Source organism: Temnothorax americanus, unplaced genomic scaffold, assembly GCF_048541705.1.
Source record: "Temnothorax americanus isolate GAGA-0224 unplaced genomic scaffold, ASM4854170v1 Scaffold1, whole genome shotgun sequence".
NCBI lineage: Eukaryota > Metazoa > Arthropoda > Insecta > Hymenoptera > Formicidae > Temnothorax > Temnothorax americanus.
The window spans coordinates 906979-932447 of record NW_027509230.1 but is presented as its reverse complement, the minus strand read 5'-3'; the positions used below and the strand labels follow the sequence as shown (position 1 = coordinate 932447).

At 44.7% G+C, this 25469-nt stretch overlaps 2 protein-coding genes across 19 annotated transcripts in view; one reads left to right on the top strand and one right to left on the bottom strand.

Moving 5' to 3' along the window:
• The window catches only part of LOC143893399 (ELAV-like protein 3), a 64201-nt gene that overhangs the window by 35027 nt on the left and 3705 nt on the right, over nucleotides 1–25469 (bottom strand). For 10 of the 16 annotated variants that reach the window (XM_077398844.1, XM_077398851.1, XM_077398728.1 and 7 more), the window contains exon 1: nucleotides 3570–4240. The exons of 3 other annotated variants lie outside the window; for them this stretch is intronic. The gene's annotated coding sequence lies outside the window, so the exon portion shown is untranslated. Of the gene's footprint in view, nucleotides 1–3569; nucleotides 4241–9755; nucleotides 9902–10938; nucleotides 12171–20517; nucleotides 20683–25469 lie in introns of those variants that run through there. 3 more of the 16 variants (XM_077398761.1, XM_077398752.1, XM_077398745.1) reach the window with 3 other exon arrangements.
• Nucleotides 17485–25444, top strand: LOC143893266 (cytosolic carboxypeptidase 6). 3 transcript variants are annotated; one of them, XM_077398485.1, is made up of 8 exons: nucleotides 17485–17769; nucleotides 21014–21378; nucleotides 22034–22467; nucleotides 22671–22874; nucleotides 23029–23252; nucleotides 23477–23672; nucleotides 24019–24416; nucleotides 24497–25444. In XM_077398485.1, the coding sequence occupies exons 1-7, from the start codon at nucleotides 17754–17756 to the stop codon at nucleotides 24341–24343; spliced, it is 1764 nt and encodes a 587-aa protein (XP_077254611.1). In that variant the 5' UTR covers nucleotides 17485–17753; the 3' UTR covers nucleotides 24344–24416; nucleotides 24497–25444. The 3 variants fall into 3 exon arrangements, with proteins under 3 accessions (XP_077254611.1, XP_077254602.1, XP_077254593.1); XM_077398476.1 differs by lacking the exon at nucleotides 17485–17769 and adding an exon at nucleotides 20638–20778; XM_077398467.1 differs by lacking the exon at nucleotides 17485–17769 and having other exon boundaries at nucleotides 20806–21378.

The following is a 25469-nucleotide window of genomic DNA, read 5'->3' as shown; positions in this document are numbered from 1 at the left end:
TTCCGATATCTCTCGAGATATCAGGCACTTTTTGCAATATAAAATATAAGTTTAATTAAACTTAACAAATTAGTTGACGCAGTAGCGAGAAGTGGCGATTAGGATCATCAACTTCCTTCAACAGCATATCTTTGTTCATCGGCACGGAAGATGAAAGAAAGAAATGCTTTCTAAAGTACTCCTGCTCTGGCACGAATAAATTATAAATTCGAGCAGGTAGCCGGCCTCATTACATCGTCTAAGAGGCAATTAACTCTGATAATTATATCCATCAATTAAAAACGAAGCGACGCTAAGATTTCACGACAAAGTTTTATTAGCGAAAAAATGTCGAGATAAATTCGTTTTTATTGAAACATATCTTTACAGCTACTCAAAAAGATATTTGTAATTCCAACCAGCTTTAGACTGAATACCCTCGAGGAAATTCTCAAGAAATATGAGGTAAATTCGAATATGAAGTAAACGGCAGCGAATTGGCCAGGAAAAAACGAATTCAGGTCCTGAATACCAGACTGACAATGAGAATAATCCGACGAGGTCTTTCGCGCGGAACACCCGGTACACGCGCGTGCGCGCGCGCGCGCCAGAGCGCAAAGGGAGAAACGGGAGCGAAAGAGGGAGAGACAGAGACAGAGCGAGGAAGGGGAATTATGTATACGTGTGGCGGCTACCGTAGGGTGTCAACCGCGGTGTTCACGGTTAAGGCGAGTATACACACACATACAGCCTACGACGACGCGTTTATCAGTCGGCACGAGCCACCGACTCGTACATTTTTATTCTCCCCCACTTAATTTTTTTTTGCGTGCGCTTCCCTCTCGCCACGCGCGTCCGTTCTCCCTTTTTCCCTCCTACGTTTAGGCATCGGCTGTCCTTCAGGACCTTTCCCGCCGGCTCGCCGCCGACTCTCGTGGTGGTCGCCACCCTAAAACCCGAGCTGTCCGCGGTGCCGCGGGGTAACGGACAGCTTTTATTACGACTGGGCCGCTCCCCCCCCCCCTACTAGTTTCCGAAACGGACTGGACGGTATACACGGTACGTTTGCCGTCGTACGTACATGGAAATATATGTACGGTTGCACGGGACAACGACACGTCGCGGTACATCGAATGCAGCGGTAGTTAGCGCATGGACGCGTCTCCTTAATTTACGCGAATACAAGGCCGAAATCGAGGCATTTAAGAAGTCATACGCATCGGCGTGTGGAAAAACGATGGAACGAGACGGAGCACGTGCGCGATAAATAGCACGTTTTACCACATGCTTGTTTTTAATGAAGTATTTGAAACTAGAGCGATATTCAATACGCCAAGAACCAATGACGCGGATATTCCTTAAATTCTCGACGATACAATTCTTGATATAATTCGATTTTTAAACATGAAATAACATTGAGGAATAATCTCCGATATTATCACTAAATAACTCGTGTTTACGGTGATGAACCTAGGAAAGGTATATTCGCGGAATGGAGAGAGAGAGAGAGAGAGAGGGGGGGGGGCCGCCGCGCCGATCACTCACTCGCGTTCCCTTTGTTTACGAACGCGAGGCGATAAAAGCGTCGCTGCTGCTCGCAGGAGGCAGAAAAGTCCGCGGTGCGCTTTATCGCAGCCCGGCATCTTCCTCGGTATCGATCCGCGCGCGGCGTTGTTCGCCATCGCGATATATTTTCGGATCCGACAATGCCGAGAAGGCGGGAGAGAATAACCGTCGTGCCGCGCCGCGCCGCGCCGCCGAGCTGACTGCGTTGTCGCGCATCGGGAAAGAGCGTGCCTCTGTGACTAGTCCGTGACTTTTGAATCTTCATTTTATTGTCGTCACCCGGATGACAATGACGCGGACGTGGCGGACGCGTGCGCGCCCGACGCCGAGGGGAGGCGAGGATGCGAAAGGGAAAAGTAGATCGGAGAGACGGGGGCGATCCTCGACAAAACTTTGAACGTAACGCGAGGCTATCTCGCGCGCCCTATCGAAGGGCTGCCTTCGAAGCGGGGGATTAAAGAATTTCGTAAATTAAGGCGCAGAATAATCTCGTCGACAGTCTTCCGTAACAAAATCTTCCTCAACTTTTCGCGATGATTTAACGAGGTAGAATTTGGAGTGGTTGAAAAAAGAATTCGATCTCGAGACTGTCATTGCGTTCGATGACTCCATTTAATCTGAGATTACCTATTAGCCGTATTATAAATGAGATTACAAGTTACACACCGCGTGCACAGGAGTGTATCGATAACGTTATCAGATTCCGCGGTTCACGCGAAACGTTAAACGTGAAGATAAATGTAATTATATAGAAATAATTTTTGCGAACTGAAGCGCGAAGGGAAAGCAGATGGATGCCCGGCGAGTTGTTTCGAAACAGCCCGGGACTATCGATCTGGCGAAATCGATGGAACGGAAATACCGCTTTATTCTGGTAAATGCTACCCCGTTATTTCAATTTAGCGGAGTCCCTCTTGTCGCGAGATAGCATCGCTCAATTATTTGTGGATTATCATAAAAATCTCCGTCCACCCTCCATCTCGAATTTACGTTCAAAATTAGACTTCAACGTTATTATACATATATAACGTCAAATAAAGTTCAACAATTATGAAGATATACAACGGTACAACGATCGATTATACTTGTCATCTAATATTGTAAGTTTAAAAAAACGGAGCGCGCTCGGCGAAGCGTCGAATCGTAAGCGGCAAAAAAATGTTTCTACGAAAAACGGATCAAGACGGAAACGTTCCCCGACGAGGGAGGAAGGTCGCGACTAGGCCTGGTCAGCGGGCGGTCTCGCGGGTTAAAGTTCGATCTGCACGTACGCCGCGAGATACGATCTTCGGCCGGTGGCCAGGTGGCCATGGCGACGGATCGTGAAAATCGCGTGGCCGGGGTCGATCAATACGAGCGCGGCTCCTCGGTCCCTCGCTCGCTCGCCCGGCGGTCGGCGCTCCGCGAGAGTCCCCTTCCCTGCCGTCGCATCGCCGCCCCTGCGCGGTGTTTCCGAGGGAGACCCCTCCCCTTGCGCGCGCGAAAAAGCGGTTCGTAAATACGCGGCGTACGAAAGTACGCGCGCGCGTACGTAAACGCGGCGGCGCGGCGTTGGAAGGGAAACGGGGGGGGAGGGAGAGGAGCAGAGGACGAGAGAGAAAGAGAGAGAGAGAAGCCGTGGTGGCGTAGGGAACGCGACGTATGAGAATTCGCGCACGCATATGAGAACCGAGGGGTTCGCTCGTCGGGAGGAAAACGCGACGAGAGACGAGGCGCGGCACGTGCTCCCGAGACGCGTCGGGATCGCGACAGACGGACAGAGAGGCGACAAGTGCGCGTCGCGGGACTTGACTCTTTCCGCCCTTATCGGCGAATCGACTGTCCCCTTCTCTCTCTCTATCTCGCAATAATCGATTCACTCCCCCGGGAGTCCTCGGGCGCGCGCGCTCTCTCTCTCTCTCTCTCTCTCTCTCTCTCTCTCTCTCTCTCTCTCTCTCTCTCTCTCTCGCGTTTCCACTATCCGCCCATCTATCTGAACGCCGACCTTCGCGCAGCGCGCGCAACGCTTATTTATTTTCCGGTACCTTTCGATAATCTCTCTTCTCCCGATGGGGCTTGTCACCAATGTCACCTGGTTCCTCCGCCGACTGTGTCGCACGCGAAACCGAGCACCGCGCGGGGGCGGTCAGCCCTTGGGCGAGCCTCCTCCGGCTCCCTTCGCTTCGCACCGCTGTCACCACCGCTAATGCGCACCGTTATCACGCTACCGCTCTCGCACCACCGCCCGGAACGGAAGGGGAAATCAACGAAAGTAAAGTACGGCGCGAGCGCTCGTAAACCGGCATTTATGCACGCCGCCTCACCACCGTTCTCGGTACACTTCGTAACGACGGGCGACGGCCGCGTATCGACATGAACGTGGCTGCTGCTTTCGGCGTAGAGACCCGAAGACGCGAAGAAACGCGAGGGTGGCGGCGATGACGGTGGGTGGGAGGGGTGGCCGGAGAGGAGAGAACGGCGAGCACAGGGCACAGCGCGCGACGTGAGAGTGCACCAACGTTTTGACGAGCGACGTATGCCCGCGCGCGCGTGTATACGGGAGCACGGAGGGGACGGAGGAAGGTGGGTGCGAGGGTCCGCGTTCGAGAAAAATTAAAGCTTGAAACACTAGACTAAGAAAACGGAAAGAACGACGCGACGCGACGCGACGCGCGACACGGGCGAAGGCTGCCTAGAGACTGAAGACTGAACTGAAACGGGCGAAACGCGAAACGGCGCGGCGCGGCCGGCGCCGGCGGCGGTTGGCGGTTGGCGGCTTCGCCGCTTCGCTTCGTCCCTCGCGACTCGCCACTCGCCACCACTCGGCCGTCGTCGGCCGCGCTCGGCGCGGCGCGCGGCTGCGCGACGCGCGACGCCGACGGCACCCGACACCGACGCCACGCCGCGCGGAGCGTATCGCGAACCCCTTCTTCCATACATCCGTGATTCGGCCATTCGGCTGATTCGGCCCGCGGCTCGCACAGAATCGCGAAGGGAAAGGGAGCTCGCCGTCCGCCGATATCGAAGTGTACGTACATGCGTGCTAATGAGTTAGAGATACGCGGACATCCGAAATTTTCCAATCGCTCCAATCGAACTTGTCGATGAGCCGAGCTCAATCCATCCTGACGAGGATAATCGAACTTTCGATTGAATCGATTAAATCATCGCGATGCAAGCTCGATAATAAAATACTATGTACATCCGTAAAGAAATCTTTGCGGATGTAACTTATAATTAATGGAAGAGATATAACATATACAATCACGAAATATATATTCTCTCAACGAGAAAGAGGGGAAATTTTAATTTATCGATCGATACGGTTGAGAAATATAGGTACGTAGGACGCGAATATTTGTGCATAAATGATTGCAGATAGAAATCGGAAATATTCGAATATTATATTGTATATATGTGTACGAAGACAGGACCGAGCGAACTTCTTTACCACGTGAAAAAACGTTTGCTTTTATTTGCGAATCTTTCCGATCCAGTTTCACCAACCTAATTCCGCGCGAAGGGGAGGTGCGCGCTCAAATCTCAAGTTGCGCTACCCCTCGGCCCCGTAACCGGCCCTTCAAGGTTTTTGACCCTCGGTACGCGCCACGGTATCGCATCGAGATAAGGGTCTCCCTCTCGCCTCTTACGCTGTCCGTATTCGATCGCAACTTCGCGGAAAACCGCAACCTACGCCATCTATAAAAATCATCCGATATATATAGCAAGAGATGTGTCAGGAGTTCTATAGCTTGGAAATACCATTCCACCTGTAGAATTACGTTAGCGATAATGTACATACCTGCCTTTTACATACAAATGCGTTTTAAAGAGTTGTGTATAAATTATTGGAAATTATAGAAATTGAAAATATTCAGACGTTGTATGAAGACAAAACCGAAAGAACTTCTTTACGTGAAAAAATGTCCGCCTTTAATTGCGAATCTTTTTCCGCTCCAGTTTCATCAACCTAATCTTGCGCGAAGGGAAAAGGTATACAATTCTCAATCCTCAATAAGATCGAGAAAAATACGGGCGAGAGCTTTGCGTGAGAAAAGAAAATCTAACGCTACGGATATCGTTGTGGCTGTGCAACCGGACGAAATTAAAATTTAATTGACCGTCCGTATTTTGCGGGACGTGCGAGAGTTTGTCTCGTAACTTCTACGAAGCGCGTAATCGCGGGAAACGGATCGAAGTAGCTGCATCCCTGACCTTAGCCCGGAGTTTGTACCCGGAGCGCGAGTCGACGCGACGGGTCTCCCAACGCGGACGGTACATTACGGACCGAAATTACACGGCTCTGACGAAACGGGCCGAGTAAGACTTGGCGGCCGTGCCAATAAACTCGGTGTTTTCCGAAAATTTATTTCCGTTGCTGCGTGCGCCGCGTAAAGCCCGTGTCACGCTACGTATCGCGGACGCGGATCGGATTGAGATTGCGGATCGCGGATCGTAATCCAGCCAATTATAGACGAGCAGCTCGTCTGTGATTGGCTGACATCCGATCCGTGTCCGCGATACGTAGTGCGACACGGGCTTAACGCAACTAGCGCGGCCGTGGCGAGAGTATTTTTACGAGCGAGTCGTGTCGTAAACGCGACAGGGTGATGTCGCGAGAGATCGTTCCGTATCCGAGATACTTACGGAAGAAATCGAAAAGCGACGAAATGACTAAAAAAAATGAATACGTGTTCTCGACTCTAATATTCGTCTTAATAGACTCGTGGATAATAACGCGAATGAAATCATCATGTATCTCGGTCGAGTGCCCTCGGGGCACGATCGCGAAAGAGAAAAAATTCTCGAGAGTCGCGCCCATGACCATACCTAATGTCAAGCGTCGCTACCTATTGGAGGAGGCTCTGTATAACGTCTGGTCAAGGTGGAGAACAAAAGGGAATAAAGTTTAGACTAGGGCACGACCGCTAACAGATGCAGGACGGCATATGCAAAAAAGAATGTGGCGTACACACATGCGCGTGTACTATATAATATATACGCGCACGTATATCCCTCGCGCGCAAATCTTTATTCCTTCCCCCGAAATCAAACGCCGCCTCTCTTTTTAAACCTATGACTATCCCCAACCATCAGGGGGGAGGGAGGCAACTTGGAAAGGATAATCCTGTCACGGCGACTACTAATGATTAATAAATGCACGGAGAAACATCTGACTGACTAAATTTTTTTACAATACTTTGCGTTTTCGAAGTGAAAGTGAAAATATTGACCTATGATGCTCGCGCTCAAATTCATTGATAACCTCGTTGATAACTAATCTAAAAAGGTATGTAGGTATAATGCTTAATATAGAGATATAGCTTGTGCGTTGTGATAAAATGTAACGTGTAATGAATAAAAAGTTAAGTGTATAAACATTAAGCACGCGCGTTTGCACGACAAATTCCCGAATTATTTTGCAAGATTTTAAAAAGTGCAAATACGCCGGTCACGTGCGGCGAACTCGTGAATCATTCCTGTTAGTCGACAAACGCAGACCTCACCCTCCTTAGTTTAGTCACAATCCAGCTGTCGAAGCTGCGTTTTTCGGGGGTAGGTCCCCGACATCGTCGGTCTGTTACGGCGGGCACGAGCTATACGTAATTCCACGGTGCTATACCTTGGGAACGATAATTCTGTCCAGTAACTTTTTCTGGGGTCATCGAACCCTTAACGAGATTCCGTACCGATACTCCCGACTCGAAATCGATTTGGCCTTACACCACGCGAAGAACGAAGCGCAAAGTTATTTAGAAGTGTACCGAGAACACTCGTAAATATAGCGTCACGCGAAACATTGCTTGATTTAATAACGAGACAGTGCTCAACTTCTCCTTTTGCAGACGTAATTATATTCTCGAGAGAATATCTCTATAGTTCTATACAATTGATACCCCCAGCCAGTAAGAAAATCTCATTTGAGCGATAGCTATCTCGTCCGAGCAACATAGAATTTCGCGCAATAAAGAAATTCGCGGGGTAATCCGTGTGAATCATTAAGGATCGTTTAGTCGTATTTTGATATCGATCGAGATTAAAGATATAAACAATAAATTACCTGTTGTAGTATGCAAAAAGAGAAGTAATGGCCGATTCTCTCATGGATTAGATCAGCACGTTAATTCAGCCTTAGCGAAAGCAGGTGATCTCTAGGTACAACCAACGGCAAAGTTTTAATAGTCGATTACGGCGATTACGTGTGTGTGTGTGTGTGTGTGTGTGTGTGTGTGTGTGTGTGTGTGTGTGTGTGTGTGTGTGTGTGTGTGTGTGTGTGTGTGTGCGTGTGTGTGTGTGTGTGTGTGTGTGTGTGTGTGTGTGTGTGTGTGTGTGTGTGTGTGCGCGTGCGTGTGTGAGCGAAAGTATCTAAGGATACCTACAAGTTCTGTAACAGTCTATATTCAACATGTTGGATCCAAAATCAGATTTGTCTAGTTTCAACTTTGACTTTTTTCTCACTCTACTTTTTTATTACTCGAACTCTGCGTAATAATAAAAAACTTAAAGATTAATCATTCCGAGAACGCAACAATATATATTTACCTATATATGTATATAAATGCGAATTATTTCACTCCAGAACTGAAACTTAGTGTTTCGCTGAAATCAAAGAGTCCTTTTTCTACCTCGAATTATTGCTGCTCGAGCATGTACAAGCTCACCACGGCTAAGCGAGTGATTTTTTTTTTCAGGGAAAGTTCATTAATCCGGTAACGTCGTAGAACGTCAAGATTACATGTAATTAATTCCTCGCCCATTTTCTCGCCCGTGAAGTATGAAGTGTGTGCCCTAATTAAAGCTTCAACGCGTTCACGATTAATTTTTCGTGACACTCACAATCAATCAGCTTTCATAATTGAAATAATTATCGATTTAACGATAATTATTGCGATAAATTTAATTTCAATTGATTTGAAATTTAATATATGTTATCTTCCGCGAGAAAGAATCTCTCGCTGAAAATAATTTGATAAGAAAAATTAAATTTTCTTTTTCTCTCTGTATATTCCTTCGAAATACAGGATTTCCGAAGTATAATTCAATTCGGCTTACAACGAATTCTCAATGGTGGACGTAACAAATTCATTTTCCGATAACTCGTACACTTGTCAAAACAAGTTTTTAGCAACTGAATCTGTTATATGTTTCCTATATTTCGAGCAATGATTACGTGGTTGTCCGTGACGCGTTACAGCGTATCACAGACGTACATATACACGTAATGCATATATTAGTACGTACGTGCGCGTCTCTGCAAGGCAATCATATTGTATATACGATGTGTAGGAAGAGAAGTGAGAGAGAGAGAGAGAGAGAGAGAGAGAGAGACGCAGAGAAGCTCCATTGATTGGTCGGTGGCACGGTAAAACGTTGCAGCTATCCTGGGGGTATATGAACCCCGATATATACGCTTCTCTCTTCGCCATTTCCTCTCTCGCCCCTCTCTCTCTTTCTTTCCCTCTCTCGCTCTAGCTCTCTCCCTCTTATTCGTCTCGCGTACCCTCGCTACGATTTTACCCTGTAGTGAAACGCAGGCGCGTCACATGGACCCAGGAACGATCAATACGAGGTTCCCCAACCAGACGTAGTCTCTCACGTTCTCTCTCATTCGTTTTCTCTTTCTCTCTCTCTCACTCACTCATTTTCTCCCTTTTGTTCTCTGTTTCTATTTAGTTCTCTCTCGCTCTCTCTCTCCATCTCTCATAATTCCATCTATACGCCAGCCTTTGCGACATCGCGGCTAATCTTTGATATTTCGGCACTCGCCCGAGAATTCTATGCCAGACACGTGGAAAACGAAGCCAATTGTTCAATCGTGATTGAAACTTTTCGCTTTTCGCTCACTCTCGCCACTCTTTGCGTAATCTTAACTCAAATATATAAATTATACATCTTTCACACACTTATTGTTAAAAGTTAATTAAAAAACCGTGCGGATAAAAAAAAGTTTAAACGTAACGAGGAGAGAACTTATTGTTAGTCACAATCTTCCTTATTTTTTATATGCCTATTTACACCTGTGTACACATCAATACCAACGTGAAAGAACGGCTTCGGCTTTGGAGATCAAACCTCGCCGAGATTTGTTCTCCGTCAAAAAAAAAATTGACATTGAATCTGGTATTCAACTGGCAGTTTCAGTTACCTAGTTTAGTAAAAGAGAAAAGCGATATCAATCGATCTCCATCGACTACGTATCGTTTAGCGCTCCCTCTCTTTGGCTCACGCACCATTGTAATCGAGGCCGTCGCGAACGGAAGTGTCCCTCTCGAGACATCCTGCTTGTCCTCGACAAGGACCTGCAGTCCCGGTCCTCGCTCCATCCCGAATCTGCTTGATGCCTCATCACGCATCACGAAAGTTCGGCGTCTCCTCTCTATAGCGTTATTTCAATTTGCTGTTTTTCGGTCGGTACGTCACAGGGATCGATAAGGGGTTGGATCGGGAAAAAGAGAGAGAGAGAGAGTGTGTGTGTGTGTGTGTGTGTGTGTGATGGGAGGGCGAGAGGGAAGGGGCGAGAAGTATGTATGTATATATGTTTTATGCGTATATGTGTATGCATGTGCGTATGTTGCGACGTTGGTGCTCCCGCGACAGTCGCTTTCTGGTGCCACGCCCAGGGTGAGAGAAAGAGCGCGGTCTGGTGCACATGCACACAATATCGCGCCGTGCGTAAGCGTCAGCTGCTGGACGCAGCCGTTCGCGGTTATGGCAGACCGATCGACGTTAAATGCAACAACTTCGTCAGGTCAGGTTAATGAGCCCCGCCATGGCTCTCTAGTTCCGCGTTATAACCCTTCCGAATGCGTCCCTCGCACAGGATCACGCAATTGTTTTTTTACAGCGAGGTTTTTCCTATAACGTGTGCAAGAACGAGACCTTGAGTACTTGTGGCGACACTGCGATCAACGCAACGCGCACTGCAATTTTGACGAAAAACAATAAATGTACCGTAATTTTCGGTATATATCTCTACTACTATTTACTCTATAATTTCTTAGCCAATTTATAATAAAAATTAAAAGATCGAAATGTTCACGGCTAATTGCGGAATAAGATTACGTATTACGATGGCAATGTATACGCATATCTATTTAGGATTAAAGTGAAAACAGCGACGGCACCAGTTCGGGAGCACCATAGGAATCTTTTGGACTTAAAAGGACAACCTAAATGTGTGATACCGAAAGATTCCTCGTATGAGAGAAATCGCCGGCACGGAGAACGAACGTATACATAAAGATCGGCGGCCGATCGGCGTACAATCGACGTACACAGAGAGATCCGCTAGTAAATAGTTAATAATTATAACGGCAATAATAACAACAATAATAACAAGATAATAATAACAATAATGATAAAGATTCGTGAGAATCACAGAAACAACGAAAGTAAAGAAACAAATGAACATACCGGTTAACGATGAAAATCAGTGGTTGGAGGATGCCGATATCTGGGCGCAGAACGGAACGGCGGTGGGTACTTAATTACTTTTATTTTTTTTCTATTACGCGGTATTTCGTACGTATATCGCGGTTGCGTTTCCCGTATCTTTGTACTAGTTTTTTCTCTTTTTTTTTCTCTTTCAACAAATTTCTCAACAAACTTTATGATACGCGACTTGGAACGTCCGAACCGACGATCGCGCGATCAACGTGGAGGCCGGTTTTCGATCATCGAACACGAGTCCCGGCATCGAATTCCATCGAAAACGAGATACTCGGATGCCGGATTATTAGTGAACACTCGATAACTATAAACTCGCGACAGGAGATAAACAAATTTCGCGCGCGGCGAACACACCCAGTGTCTCTCTCTCTCTTTCACTCCCACCCCCGACCAGCAGGACGCACTCCTATTTGTCCTTCTCCCTATCCCTTTCTTATTCTCTCTTTTTCTTTCGTTTTGTCTTTGCTGGTGCCTCTTCTGCTGATTATAAAGGATCTTCCAGCTGACGATCTCGTTGATCACGCTACCGGTTCCTCGTTAACGCGCTCAACTCAGCTCAACTCCCGTTTTCTATCTGACTCTCGCGTTATCTCACGTGAGAAGATCACGCACTGTCTTACGCGCCGATTCGTGTTTTCGAGTTGTTATCGCGACGCGTTAAGTTAATCAGAGGGATCGAGAAGGGTAAATGATCGAGACACCAAGAAGATGCTCCTTGGGGCAAAACGAGTCGGGAGTACGAGTTGACGGAGAACGTAGAATCAGGGATCAGAACAAAATTATAAGACCGGAAGTACGCGGAAGGGTAGTTCCTCTGCTTTATCTTTAGCCGATTTCGCCCGGCAAATTTATCTTCCCGCGCGATATTCGCGAGATCCACTTCTCGCTCTTTTCTACTTTCTCTCCGCGCGAATTTTCTCGTGACAGTGTCACCCGAATGGCGAACGACAATATCGCTCGATCGACACGTGGACGAGACAAAGCAGCAGCAACAAACTGAACTTTAGAGGACGACGATGGCGATGAGAGCAACGGCGACGACTGTTCTTTTTGTGACGACGAAAATTTCTTTTTTATGCCGAATTGAAGGGTCAGAAATGAGGAGATATGCAAGCAAATAGTAAGAATGTTGCGGGTATAACGGTGTCTACAACGCAATGCCTTTATGTGGTGCGGTAACTAAACTGACGAGGCTGAGTCCCGATACCGACGGCTGCACCCTCTGGACGCCCACCGCCGCCGCCCCCACCGTCCCGACACGTCTCGGGGGTGGGATAGACTCGGGGCAAAAAGAATCGCGAAAAACCCTCGGTCGAGGGAGAGATTGGCGCCGATACACGCAGACGCCGTCGTCGTCGGTGAAAGGTGAAGAAGAGACCGCGGGAGCCAGCGCGGGAGAAGAGGTCGGAAGGGATGCGAAGGCGGAAGAGGTCCGGGAAAGGTGGAGGGTGGCGGCGGTGAGGAGTCCGACGATGCCGGGAAAGGGGTGGAAATTCGCGCAAGCGTGATCGGCGGCCTGCACCCTCCGCATTACCGCCGAAGGTTGGATGGTTGGTTCGTTCGTTCGTTCGTTGGTTGGTTGGTTGGTCGGTCGGTTGATTCTGTGTGCGTTGCCCCGATGCACATATTTCCAAACATCGAGCGCGCATCGCGGCGCAGCCATGGAGAGATTTTTTCAGTCATTATACGCACGAGACATACCCATGATAAATGATGCCTGGCCGGGAGAGGGGAGATGAGAGTCCTATTGATTAAAACGATCGTCCCGGGAGTTACAGGAACCTACCACTCTCGCATCGGTCATTGCACGAGTAGATGCAGTTACATTGATGTTCCATTAATTGGTTCGGCTCAACGCTTCCCGAAATGATCTTTAATTGCACGCGTCCTTATGAATCAATAGACCTAAGTAGTTACATTTCCAGAATTGAGAGTCTTAATTTGGCTATTTGGCGCAGGGCGCGTTTTAAATAGCTCTAAATTATGCTACAAACTGAGATATTTTATTTATATAATTAATATATGCTTGAAAGAGAGGCAAAAAGTAATTCAAAATTCCTAATGAAGGGTATATGAATAATTCAGAAATATAAATAATTCAAACATAACGCAATCGCGGTTATTTATAGATCGATCAATAATTATACGGAAAAATATGGGCCGACGTAGAAACGGGCTCTGCCGCTGTAAATCTCGCCCTTATATGTATAGTTGGACGATATTTTACACGTCTCCACAACATCTCCGTTGTGAGAGTAAAAGAGGATGGAAGAGAAATGGAAAGATGGGTATACTATATAAGTGAAAAATAAGAGAAAACTATGAAAAATAATAACTCGAAAGAAGATAATAAAATTTACGCAAACGTTTTGGTTTACGAAAATTGAAAGTGAGGTATAAGAGGAGAAGTACAAATAAGACTGGATGCCAACTTTCACACTACTGTATACTCGGATGGATTAAAAAGAGGAACGAAAAGGAAGAGATATTAGAAGAGCGCGAAAGAGTGCGTGCAATTTTAGAACGCGAGCTAGTATCTGTTAACTGTAGCATCCATCGCGCGGACCGATCGATCGAGCTACATTACGACAACCGATCTTCGCGGGAAGCTGGTATGATTAATATCATGAGTGCATACGAATTTTTGAACAACCGTACATCGCCTCGATTATCGATGGGGGGAGCGTGGAGGCCAAAGAGAAAGAGGAGAGAGGCATAGAGAGACGAACGGGGTTGGGGGTGAAAGTAGTAGTCGTCATAAATACGCACGCGCCAAATAGGGTTCATGCAATGGAGGGGTTGATGAAAAACTGGATGGCGCAAGCGCCGGACAGAGGGTGTAAAAGCTCGCCGGGAGTGCCCGTTTCCTCGACAAATGGCTTTTCGGTAACGCAAACGCGACCAAATTTCATCATACGGCAAATTCCATATTCCATTTCATAAAATAAAACTGTAATTCTCTCTCTCTCTCTCTCTCTCGTTGAGATTTTGTTGCTCATAGCGATGCAAAGCGCTCCCGATTCGGTCATGAGAATAAATAATTTTTTTGCACGAAATACTGCGAATGTCGAGTCTTTGCTATTTGGTCAATTGGAATTGCGCAAAACGTTGTTTGAAAGAATCGCACAAAATTGAATTTTATCGTATGAATACAGCACATGTTACTTTACAAAATTATACAAAAAACTTGTGCAAAATGAATTGTAACAGAATTATTATTGTATTATATAATTCCTCTTTGCGTAAGAGGAATATGGCGAAATAAGCTTACTTCATCATATTTATATTATGATCTTTACGCGTTATGAAGTTAGTATCAAATGGCAGAATAAAGAGCTCGTGCAACGTGTAAGTTTAAAAAAGTTCATGAAGCAAACGGCGAACGCGTTTATCTCATGGCGGCGATCTCATCTGCGATCAACGACCATGAACGATAACGCGAATATATGAGGTCTATCGATCGCTTCTTTTTTACACACACATGCGTGAGACTGTTTGCTTCTGTAGCGTTAGGCACTCCGTTAACGAACCTCGTGACGAACGATTTCTTAATGAGTCACGTCATGGATGAAGGCAAGAACCGATTGATATCGGACACGATGATATATACATAATTGGTTTCGTTTGCGCCACATTTCGATATTACAAGATACAAGAGATAGGCGAACGGTGTGGAGCAAAGGAGTCGCCGTTATGGAACAAAGGAAATAAGAGAGAAAGAGTCATTGGGGAGAGACGAAAAGGGACAAGGGAGACACAAGGGGTGTAATCTAATGGTAAATAGCACGTATGCATATAAGGGTCAGTCGGAGTGCGTCAGTGGCGTAGGAGATTGAATACTGCTTATCAACGCGAAACAGGCAACTTTATTAAGCAACTTCGCTGAATATCTCATAATGTTACACAACAAAATAAATATAAAGAAGCGTGTAGAAAAGTAGTCCGATCTTGGTGTCAATAAGAGCTTTAGTTTAATAACGAGAGAGTAACAAATAATATATTACGTTTTAAAAATTCTATTCTTCATTGTTATTATCGTAACAATGATGTCATTATCACAATGATAATGTGATATTATTGCGTATAATTATAAATTTTGTAATATTATTACATAATATGTTTCAGAATTATGCAAAAAACTTGATAGCAAATTTAATGTTTGAACCGGTTACATTTTCGCGTGATGTATCATTCTTTATCGTATCAACTATCTTTTAAATATATGTATATGATACTAATTATAAGTCATGGAAAGAAGAAAAGAGTAGAAATAACTCTCTTGTACCAATCTCATATTTACAAACGTTGGCTAGAAATAACCAATGATTGAACGATAATAAAGAAATTATTCTTATCCCTGTATATCTTCAATCCTTTTTAATGTATCTCGTACCTTATTAATTATATAGTCTCTATAGTTTTTAGAAAATAATTTGTACACATGAATCGCTATTGACGTCGACGTCGCAATGGTGACGTCAAAGTGTGCTAAATGTACCGCCGAGTTGCCAGTGTAACCGTCCATAAAACTCACCGATCGCTGACGATCGATCGGCGCGGGTCGTGCCCACTCCACATCTTAATCAGCAGAGGAGTCTAGACACACCTCTTCCAGAGAAGGTCGCATAAATTCCGCGAGAGGACGGCGCAGCGGATAATTTACGGGGGCGCTCGTCCTCTTTGTGCTCCCTGGTGAGTGTCCTGGGAAGACCGGCGCGCCCATTCCACCCCGGGCGACGGCCGCGCCTCCTTCCTACGCCACTGCGAGAGTAGATCGAGGGGTGCCAGCGTCAGACGGAGCCGCCGGCCGGGGTTCGAGGGGATGCTCGGGGGGCACCGGGGGGTCTTTCGAATATCGATCTCCCCGCGTTCTCCCAGTCATTCACTCTCTCTCGTGCAGTTCCACGCTCGTCCCTTTTCCCACTCGTTTCGCGCTCCTATGGTACTCCCACAGAATAGTGGAAGGGGTGCGGAACAGGATGCGGAGAGCGGGGCCAAAAGGGGGGCTTCATCCGGAGATCCCACCTAAAGCCCGGGGGAGGAGGGCATTCACCAGGGAACGCGCCGCCACCAACTACCGCCACTACCACCACTACCACTAACCGACATCCAGAAAAATATCCTTCGAGATCGGAGGGAAATTGGTTTACCGGATCCTGCAGCGCACACGGCGTTTGTACGGAATTATTCCCCACCCGCCTTTTCACTCCTCTCTGTGCCAATTAATTTGCATCCTATCTTTGGAAATTCGTTACACTCTAGCCTCTTTCGGCTTTCGCGACTATCTAGTTTTACAAGAGAAAACGAGAACACAAAGTAGGAGAATAGATTTCCTTGCAGATCAGCTGGTAGCATACCAGCATTTAAAACGTTTCACGTTTTTCAAGAGCCTTGTTTAATAAATATCTGATATCGCTGAGAGAATACAGAGCGCAATACATTACTTAGCATCATTGTACGATTATTATTAATAATTTTTTATAGGCATCCGTTTTTCCATCACGATTGATCTATCACTCTCAAACTTATAACCATATTATCAACAACAAATCATCATTGTCCTCATAGTCATACTTGTTTTATACATGGCGTTACGTCATTTCTTGTGTAACAGAATCGCCGTGCGTCTTCATTTGCTATACCGACCTCAAAATTCATTTCACGGCAATGACTGAGGGATGGATAAGTGGCCAGCGTCGTCATCTTGTTCGTGAAAATTATCGTCCGCGGAAATGTCTCGAGGCGAGCACTACCCTCTTCCTTCCTTTTCGCCCTCGGGTTATCATCCCTCTCCCGAAGCGGAGCCTGGCCAAGTGTACAGGTAGATCGAACACCTTATGACCGCGCATCTACACGATGCATGAGACATTGCGTGGATCTAGGAATAAGACTGCATGTATGCAGTGCAGAGGTACTCTGTATGTATATTTATATACATACATATGTATATGTAATTACGTATCCACCCGCCTTCCTCGCCTCTTCTTCCTAGGAGTTACATAAGCACGCCAACCAGCGAAATTACAGGGAAAATGGACGATCCTCGGGACTAGGAGTCGGAAATGACGTGACTGGCTGCTAACTAGCGTCTGATTTAACGGCTATGTAAAATCGTTTAATTTTCAGCGCTGAGTAACGATTTGATTAACTCTGTAATTGGACACTTTGAAGAACAATTACACGAAGGGCAAAGCCCGTTTATCAATTTTCAAAATAAGAATCTTATTTTGGAGAAAAATAATTTCCAGTTGACCAGTGTTGTCGATGGTTCGGAAAATTCACCATCGTTATTTGAAGAATCAGATAACTACGACTTATCATGCGATAAGTCACACCTACATGAGACTCGCATGCCAAAAAGTTTTCGTTGCTTAAAAGATGAGGCTAACTAAATTAAGAACATCGCCCTTTGAATATTCAGATCGTTCGCGCTCCAAAAGTATTCGCAACAAGATAATTCTGTTTTATAGGAGAATAAAATTCGAAGAGATACGTCAGAGCGCTACATTATAAATAAAGAGTTCATTGCGCCGTCGTTCCGAAGCAGACCTCGGGTCTACGACCGGCATTTTTATTTCTCCATTTAGACAGGTTCGTGTCCTCAGCTTATCTGGAACAGTTTGCAGTGCGAGACAACCGCGCTGTGCTCGAGACGCGTATCGCATATCGATTCAACAAACCAAGGAAACCAGGATGGACTCGGCGACGGTGTCGCCCAGTGCGCAAAGTCGCTCCTTGCACGGTCCAGTCCGGAACAAGTCCCGCTGTGTCCCGCCAACATGTCCGAAGATACCGGTACGTATTATACCTACGTGTGCTCTTTATACGTCGTCTCTTCAAAGCAGGCCTCGCGGGACCCGTTCGTGACTGCACGCGCTATCGCCGACCTGTCACGCGTCCGTACACGTTCTCGATGGATCTCGCTCGCGATCCGTCAGATCGATCGGATCCACTTTGCGAGGGGTCACGCGAGGATCATCACGCGCTCGCTGATTGCACCCTGACATTTCCCATCTCGCACTGGCTCGAAACTCCGCCCGGGAGACGTAGGCGAACACCGACACGGGTTGTCAATCACTCGGCCGAAGAGGTAGTTCTAAAGACGTAAAATTGACGGCTTTTTCGAGCTGCTTCGCGCACGCGAAATCGAAAGCACGGCTGAAAGTTTCCTCAGTTAACTAAATGCGCTTTACATGCTGATGAAGCATATGCGAGTTATTTGAGAGAGTTGTGGAATTGTATCGCAAAGTTCAATTTCCAGTATACGTAAGGATTTTTTCTCTTATTATTATGTTTCTTCGCTTTGTGATATTAATCACTTGAAATCGGTTATTGTTGGCACTTCCGGAGAAAACGACGATGTCCAGCAGATCTACGTTTGTGTGTGTTTCTTCCCTCGCAATTAATTATTTACTAAAATTCACGACTGCGATGGATTATATTGTCATTTGATTTGTATCTTAGTTAAGTAAAATAATTTATATGTGAGAAACGGTCTGTGAATTTCGCCAATACTTCCAACGTTTTATCGATTGCAAATCACGACCTCATGACGACATTGTGGTCGCGGCAGCAATTAAAATAGGACGGAGTTCAAGAGATGGCCTTTGTTATTTTCCTCGAGCGTGTAACAGAAATTCTCGGAAATTTAGCATGAGTTTACTGTATATACTGTTGCACACGTTTCTTTCTTTTTCTCTCTTATTCTTTCCCTTCTCCGCCCTTTTCCGAGCTTTTCCGTGCTTTCTATTTTTTTTTCCATTTCTAATTGCATTTTCCGGGCGCCATTCCCGTCGCTATCCGATTTTCCGTCCTGAGAATTTCGCAATATTTTTTCAACGTAATCGCAGTAAAATGTAATAGTAATTTACTTCAGAAAATTTAAAGATCCTTGAACGAATGTTGCATTATCATTGATAAAAATATAATTTATGTGGTAGTTTTGCAAATTGTCACACATGCAAATATATGAGTATTATAAATAGTAATTTATTTAACTTTCTGAACATTTTTTTTGCATGAAACAATATATTAATTATATTCATTCATTGTCTATATTATTCTATGAAACATTAAACTACTCGAATATTTATTTAATTAATCGTCGATCAGACTAGTAAATTAAGTCAAACTTTATTCTAAAATATCAAAAATATCATAAACAGTCAATATTTTACGGTAGTTCAAACACCATACGTGGCACTGAGAGATGTTACTATAGATAGACACTGGCTAGACAGAATATTCAACATTTCTTGAAAAGACAAAGCGCAACTCTTCTGTTTCCGCGCGTTGAATCATTGACGATCCAACTATACGTATCTTGATGTAAATTGTAAAGTTAGTATATCTACCCTTCTTGCATGCGGAGGAGGACTATAGTGTCTTTAGCTATAAAATGCGACATTTGCGTCGTCGAGTAGCGGATGCGATAGAAATAGATATCGAATGATCTGAATTTAGATCTGCAACTGTATTGCCACACCGGGTTGAGATAAGAGTTTCCATGATAAAGAACGCGATAAAGACCGGTTTAGCGGAATTCTGTCCTATATGCGATATTATAGCGATGATGACGGGACTTCATCACGGGACTTCGTTATCTATTCTTTATAATTTTTGCTTCTGTATGAAATGTATGAAATGATCTTTCTCCGGATCGAAAAATATTATTTATAGAATAATTCTACCATTTTTACTTGTGTGTGTGTGTGTGTGTGTGCGACAATAATAGTCAACATATTTTAATCGTACATTCTTATAGACAGCTGATCTATATATATATACATTCTTCTCCATATAAATAACTTAACCGAATGTAGAAACACAGAGTTTTACAATAATATTAATAACATTTTTTTTTTTAATTTTAACATAGCCGATTGAAAAGTCAAACAAGTGTTTAGCAAATAATTATAATAATAATAATGGCAAACAGAGATTTAGCCTTGTGTAATTCTCGTGAAAAATTCCACTCGATAAATTGTAGGTATATAACATAATAACGAAGAATATATACCTATGCAACGGATAAGCGTGACGATTCTCGGAATATATATTACTCACAGTTAATTGACCTCTTGATAAGGGATAACGCTATATGTATCGCTATATATGTATATATGAGTATCGCTATATCCCGGCCATCAACTTCGTAATTCGTGTAAAACTATCGCGACTTTCGCCATGCCTCTCAATCACGCTCCGCTCTAATCTCAGCATCTGTTGAATCAAATCAATCAAAGAGCGAAGAGCCGACTTCCGAGCTTGCCTCGAATGAGCCCGGATCTCGTGACCGCAAACGAGTATTCTCGGTTTAGCCCGGGCGCTTCGTCGTGGGCGAGGAAGAAATCAGACTGTCGAGAGATCGCACGTACGAGATCCTTGACGCCTGGCAGCCACGCGAGTTTTCGCCGCGAGCCGATTCCCCAGATTCGTTCGTTCACGCGAATTCGCGAACCAGGCGAGATTCCACGAAGGCGGACACGAGCGTGCAGCGAAATCACGAGGTTCCGCTTTTATCACGTAGGCGGTAACACGTACCACGATGTAGAGCCGGTTTCACGGAGCCATCAGTCCCTCGCTGTCTTCCGTCCGATAGGTCAGAGTGTCGTTTGCTCTACGCTTGCTCTACGCTCGCTCTTGCGTCGATCGTCCAAAAGGATCGTCGTCGTTCGTCGTTCACCGATGGTGCCGGATAATGTCACCCTGTCGATAGATCGTTCCGTATCATTTGGAAAGTCATGGTTTTCTCTTGCGAGGGACGAGACCCCTTGGAGCACACCAGTCTTTATCAGCGCGCCGGTCAGACATTCCGCATCATTCTGTTTCACGAGTCACACGAATAACCAATATTTCATCGCTGTATCAAATTATTTTAAAATCACGAATCGAGCGTAATACAATAATAACATTGGCAACGTTGTCATTTTATTTCCCTTAGGCAATAAAATTATCACGATTGCAAGATCTAATATGCATACATCTAGAAAATGTTTATCTTTCTTGTTTAACCGTTTTGCTGGACCGCTGCTTGCAGATAGTGAAGACAGCGATGCCGAGGGTGGTCCGGGTAACGTAAACAAGATGGTGATGCGACCACCTGGCCACAGCGGTAAAGCTAAGAAGGGCCACATTTGCTTCGACGCGACCTTTGAAACCGGCAATCTCGGCAGGGTGGATTTGATCTCCGAATTCGAGTACGATCTCTTTATCAGACCTGACACTTGTGGGCCCAGATTACGCCTGTGGTTTAACTTCACCGTAGACAACGTAAAGTCGGATCAACGGGTGATCTTTAACATCGCGAACATCTCTAAGAGCGCCAATCTCTTCCGACATGGGATGACGCCGTTAGTGAAGAGCAGCACTAGGCCGAAATGGCAGAGGATACCGCGAGAACAGGTAAAATTTCAAAGTCAATGATTATTGATTTAAATCCCGTGTCTATGGCAATTTATGAATTTTAAGTTGATCGCATTTATTAATACATCTTCAACTTCGAACGTTGGCAAAGAATATTGCCTCAGTGTTCCTTGATATAAATTTTTAAGTTTGTTAGAAACTAATAAAAGAATAATTTTAGAAAAGTGTCTCAGTGCGATCAACTATATCCTAATTTGCAATTTCAATACGCAAATGCACATCCATATCAATCTAAAGCAAATCTAATCAATTATATCTATCGCGCGATTGACGCAGACATTTCAATTGGCAGTATCGCCAATTTAAATCTGTAGAGAAACTGTGCCAATACTTCCAATACCCAATTATTCCCTCAAGCACTAGCAAATTAGAATTATCGGCATCGCGAATTGATTGATGATCACCATCGTTGCCAACGTGGCTGACAACTATCGTAATTTTGGTCGATATCTTTATATAAAACAATACAATAACATGTTATTATCAAAACATTATTTTGACAAAAATCATATTTAGTGGTAACCGAAAAAGTTTCTCTTGATGTTTATTTTAGTTCGTGTTATTAATTCGTTACAATTTCATCAATCGTATTGAAGTAATTAAAAGCGCTGATTCGTTCCTCTCGATGTTGCAGGTATTCTATTACAGATCCGCGCAGCATCAGAATCACTACGCGCTGAGCTTCTCTTTCGCGTTCGACCGCGAAGACGACGTTTACCAATTCGCACTGACATATCCGTATTCGTACACGCGTTACATGGTGCACCTCGACAACTTGTGCAGCAGACTACTGTACACGAAGAGAGAGACGCTGGCTGAGTCGATCCAAAAGAGGAATGTAGAGCTCGTGACTATAACCTCCGACCTCGAAGACACGGAACGACCTAGAAAAGTGGTCGTCGTCCTCGCTAGAGTTCACCCCGGCGAGTCGCCGTCCTCCTTCGTGTGTCAGGGTTTGATGGACTTCTTGGTCAGCGCGCATCCTATCGCTCAAGTTCTAAGAGAATACGTGATATTCAAGATAGTGCCGATGCTGAACCCCGACGGTGTCTTTCTCGGAAATTACAGGTGAGAACGCTTCTAATAGAATCGGAAAGATATCAACTTTTATATATCTGCGTAGCTACGCATTTCAATAAATTGACAACAAATTAAAACTCTAATTGAAAACCGAAGAATCAATTTTATAAATGAACCGCGTTTCCGCTTCTACGGAAGCTCTCTCTTTTTATCACGGATAAGAAGATAATACCATCATTTTTCGCGTTAAGATCCACCGTAATGGGACTAGATCTGAATCGATCCTGGAATCGCATCTCCGAATGGATTCACCCTACCCTGCTCGCGACTAGAGCGATGCTGAAGTCGCTCGATAAGAACTCGCATACGCCATTGGATTGCGTTCTGGATTTACACGCTCACACCAACGCCACGGGTGTCTTCGTCTACGGAAATACGTACGATGATGTCTACAGGTAATTCTAATCCATTTCAAATAATGTTAAATGTTCCGTTAAGCCAAATTTGTAAGAATTTATCGTTAGTCCACCATCCATGAAGCGAGAGAATAAAAATTTAACGTCAATCGCGCTTGTATCCTAATCTGACTCATGGCTGCCAGCCTCTCAGGTACGAGAGGCATATTGTCCTGCCGAAATTGCTAGCTCAGCACGCGGAGGACTATGAACTGGGCAACACCATGTACAATCAAGACCACAACAAAGCCGGAACTGCCCGCCGCTATTTGTGCTCCATTCTAAAGGAGCACGTCAATTGCTACAGCATCGAGGTTTCCATGTATGGTTACAACAAGAAGGGAATACCGGGTATAATGCCGTACACGGAAGAAGGATGTATCCTTCTCTAATGATTATATTAATTATGGTCACTCATAAATTTAAAAAATACCAAAATTTAAATTAAAAAAAAATCTTGTTAATCCTGTTAAATCTTGTTAAGAGTATTAAGAGTATTTCGGTATTAATTAGTATACATAATTGCGTCAAAATTTGAAATAGGTATAGATTCTAATACACGATCAGAGAAAGTTGGGTCCTTAACGGTCGGAATAAAATAGATTACAGACTGGGACGCAATTTGGCGCGAGTTTTTCTAGAATATTACAAGCTCACTGGGCTTATCCCGTCGGGGCTTCCCGATCAGCCGTCGAGCAGACGAGCGCGTCAATCTCGACAGAGACATCGTCTTCCAAGGGAGCCCAGACCGAGAACGGTCCGAACTCCGGCGACCTTGCATCTCGCCAGCATTTACGAGTAATTATTTCAACTATTTCGCATGCAGATGCATCGATTACCTCTCGAAATGACACAAAATCTCTATCGCACACATAAACTGTTTATATTAGAGATAAAATTAAGGAGAAAGAATATCGTTTCAGTATTGATTTATTAATAATCCGCTCTTTCAAATACGGGCAAATGATCACACGCGGAGACGAAAAGATTTAATGACGTAAAAAAAGCTCGACGGCGATGGTTCTCTGGTAAACAGTTTCTATTGGAAATATAGAAACGTTAGCTCGAACTCAGGATAGAACAATATGGGTATTATTTATCGAGACAAATTATACAGTCGGCTAATCTCGGACCGAATCGTCAGGTACTTCCGGGAGGAATCTGAGCCGCTCCCGAGCGCTCGTTACCGATCGATGAGCGGTACGCGGATGGGACAGCAGCCCGGAACCGGAATCGCGAGTGAAACTGGAACGGGCGTCGGCGGCGGGTGCAAGAGCCCGAGCTACAGGTTCCGGAGCCCCGGGGCACCGCTCGACGGGGTGCAGACCCTGACGGGGCGACCCGCCGCCGAGCCGCGGCTCACCATTATCGATTTCAATCAGCTGACACGGGGCGGTTTGGAGCTCGCAGCCAACAAGAACAAACCGACGACGGTTCCATGCAAGAGGATCGTCAGGTCGCGCAGATAGCGATCGTCTCGCCTCGGTTAAGGAGAGATCCTCGGCGAATCGATCCTCCAAGGACGCGAAAATCAAAAATGTGGTACGCTATCACTATTTCCTATAATAAGAAAATTGCCTTCGCGACAACGTATTAAGCAATATTGGTTCACGTGAATCTAGGTGATTGCGTCGATTCGCGCTAACTTCTGGCGACGGAAACGGAAGACTTCTCGAAGAGAAAACTAGAAAAGGAACCCGAAGAATATGCACTTCGGATGCTGCTTCTATACAATTGCTACTATCGGGGTTTATTATCGATAAGAAACTTTCGCTACTTTTACACCGAGTAATTTCAAATTTAATAATATCAACGATAATAGTGCACATTTATTCTTCAAATTATGCAATACCCTATATGCAATTATGCATAACAATATTATGCATTCTTCCACATAGATCTTTCGAGCCTTCTCTCTACAGTGTACACCATATTCTCTTTCACTCTTTTCTCGTGAAAAAATAATCTCTAATAAATCTCTATCTTACATTGTGCACGTTTCCAATTTATATTATATACTTGTTAAATTTCTTATAGTTGTTTATATAATATCGTTATCAATATTATGTGTATAATACCAACTTCTACATTCAAAGATTAATATATCTATTAATAATAATGAGAAATATATATATACAAATTATACTAAAATATAAAATAAAACATACAGTATGCTCGCATTATTAATACCATTCCCGAATTGCACCTAGAGCTTTATACGTATGTTGAAATATAAATTTATATATCACATATAAAATTCGTTATATACTAAACTAAAACTATAAAAACTTTTAATACAGTTTCATGTCAGACAGTTTATTTTATTACAAGACGAGTAAAAAATGTATTGGAACACGCATGTCTAATCAATAATTCTTTAATTTAGAAAACTGCTCGACTTTTTTTCATTAAAACTAATTTGATCAAGACACATATGACTCTTTGGTTTCTCGGGAGTACTGCGCATTTCACGACGTCTGTCAAGCACACCGAAAACGATCGCACGTGGCGATCGACCATACGCTCCGGATGCATTTCGGGAATAGTCGCGGCGTCGCGGTGCCTCCGCCGACACCCACGATCAACAATGATCGC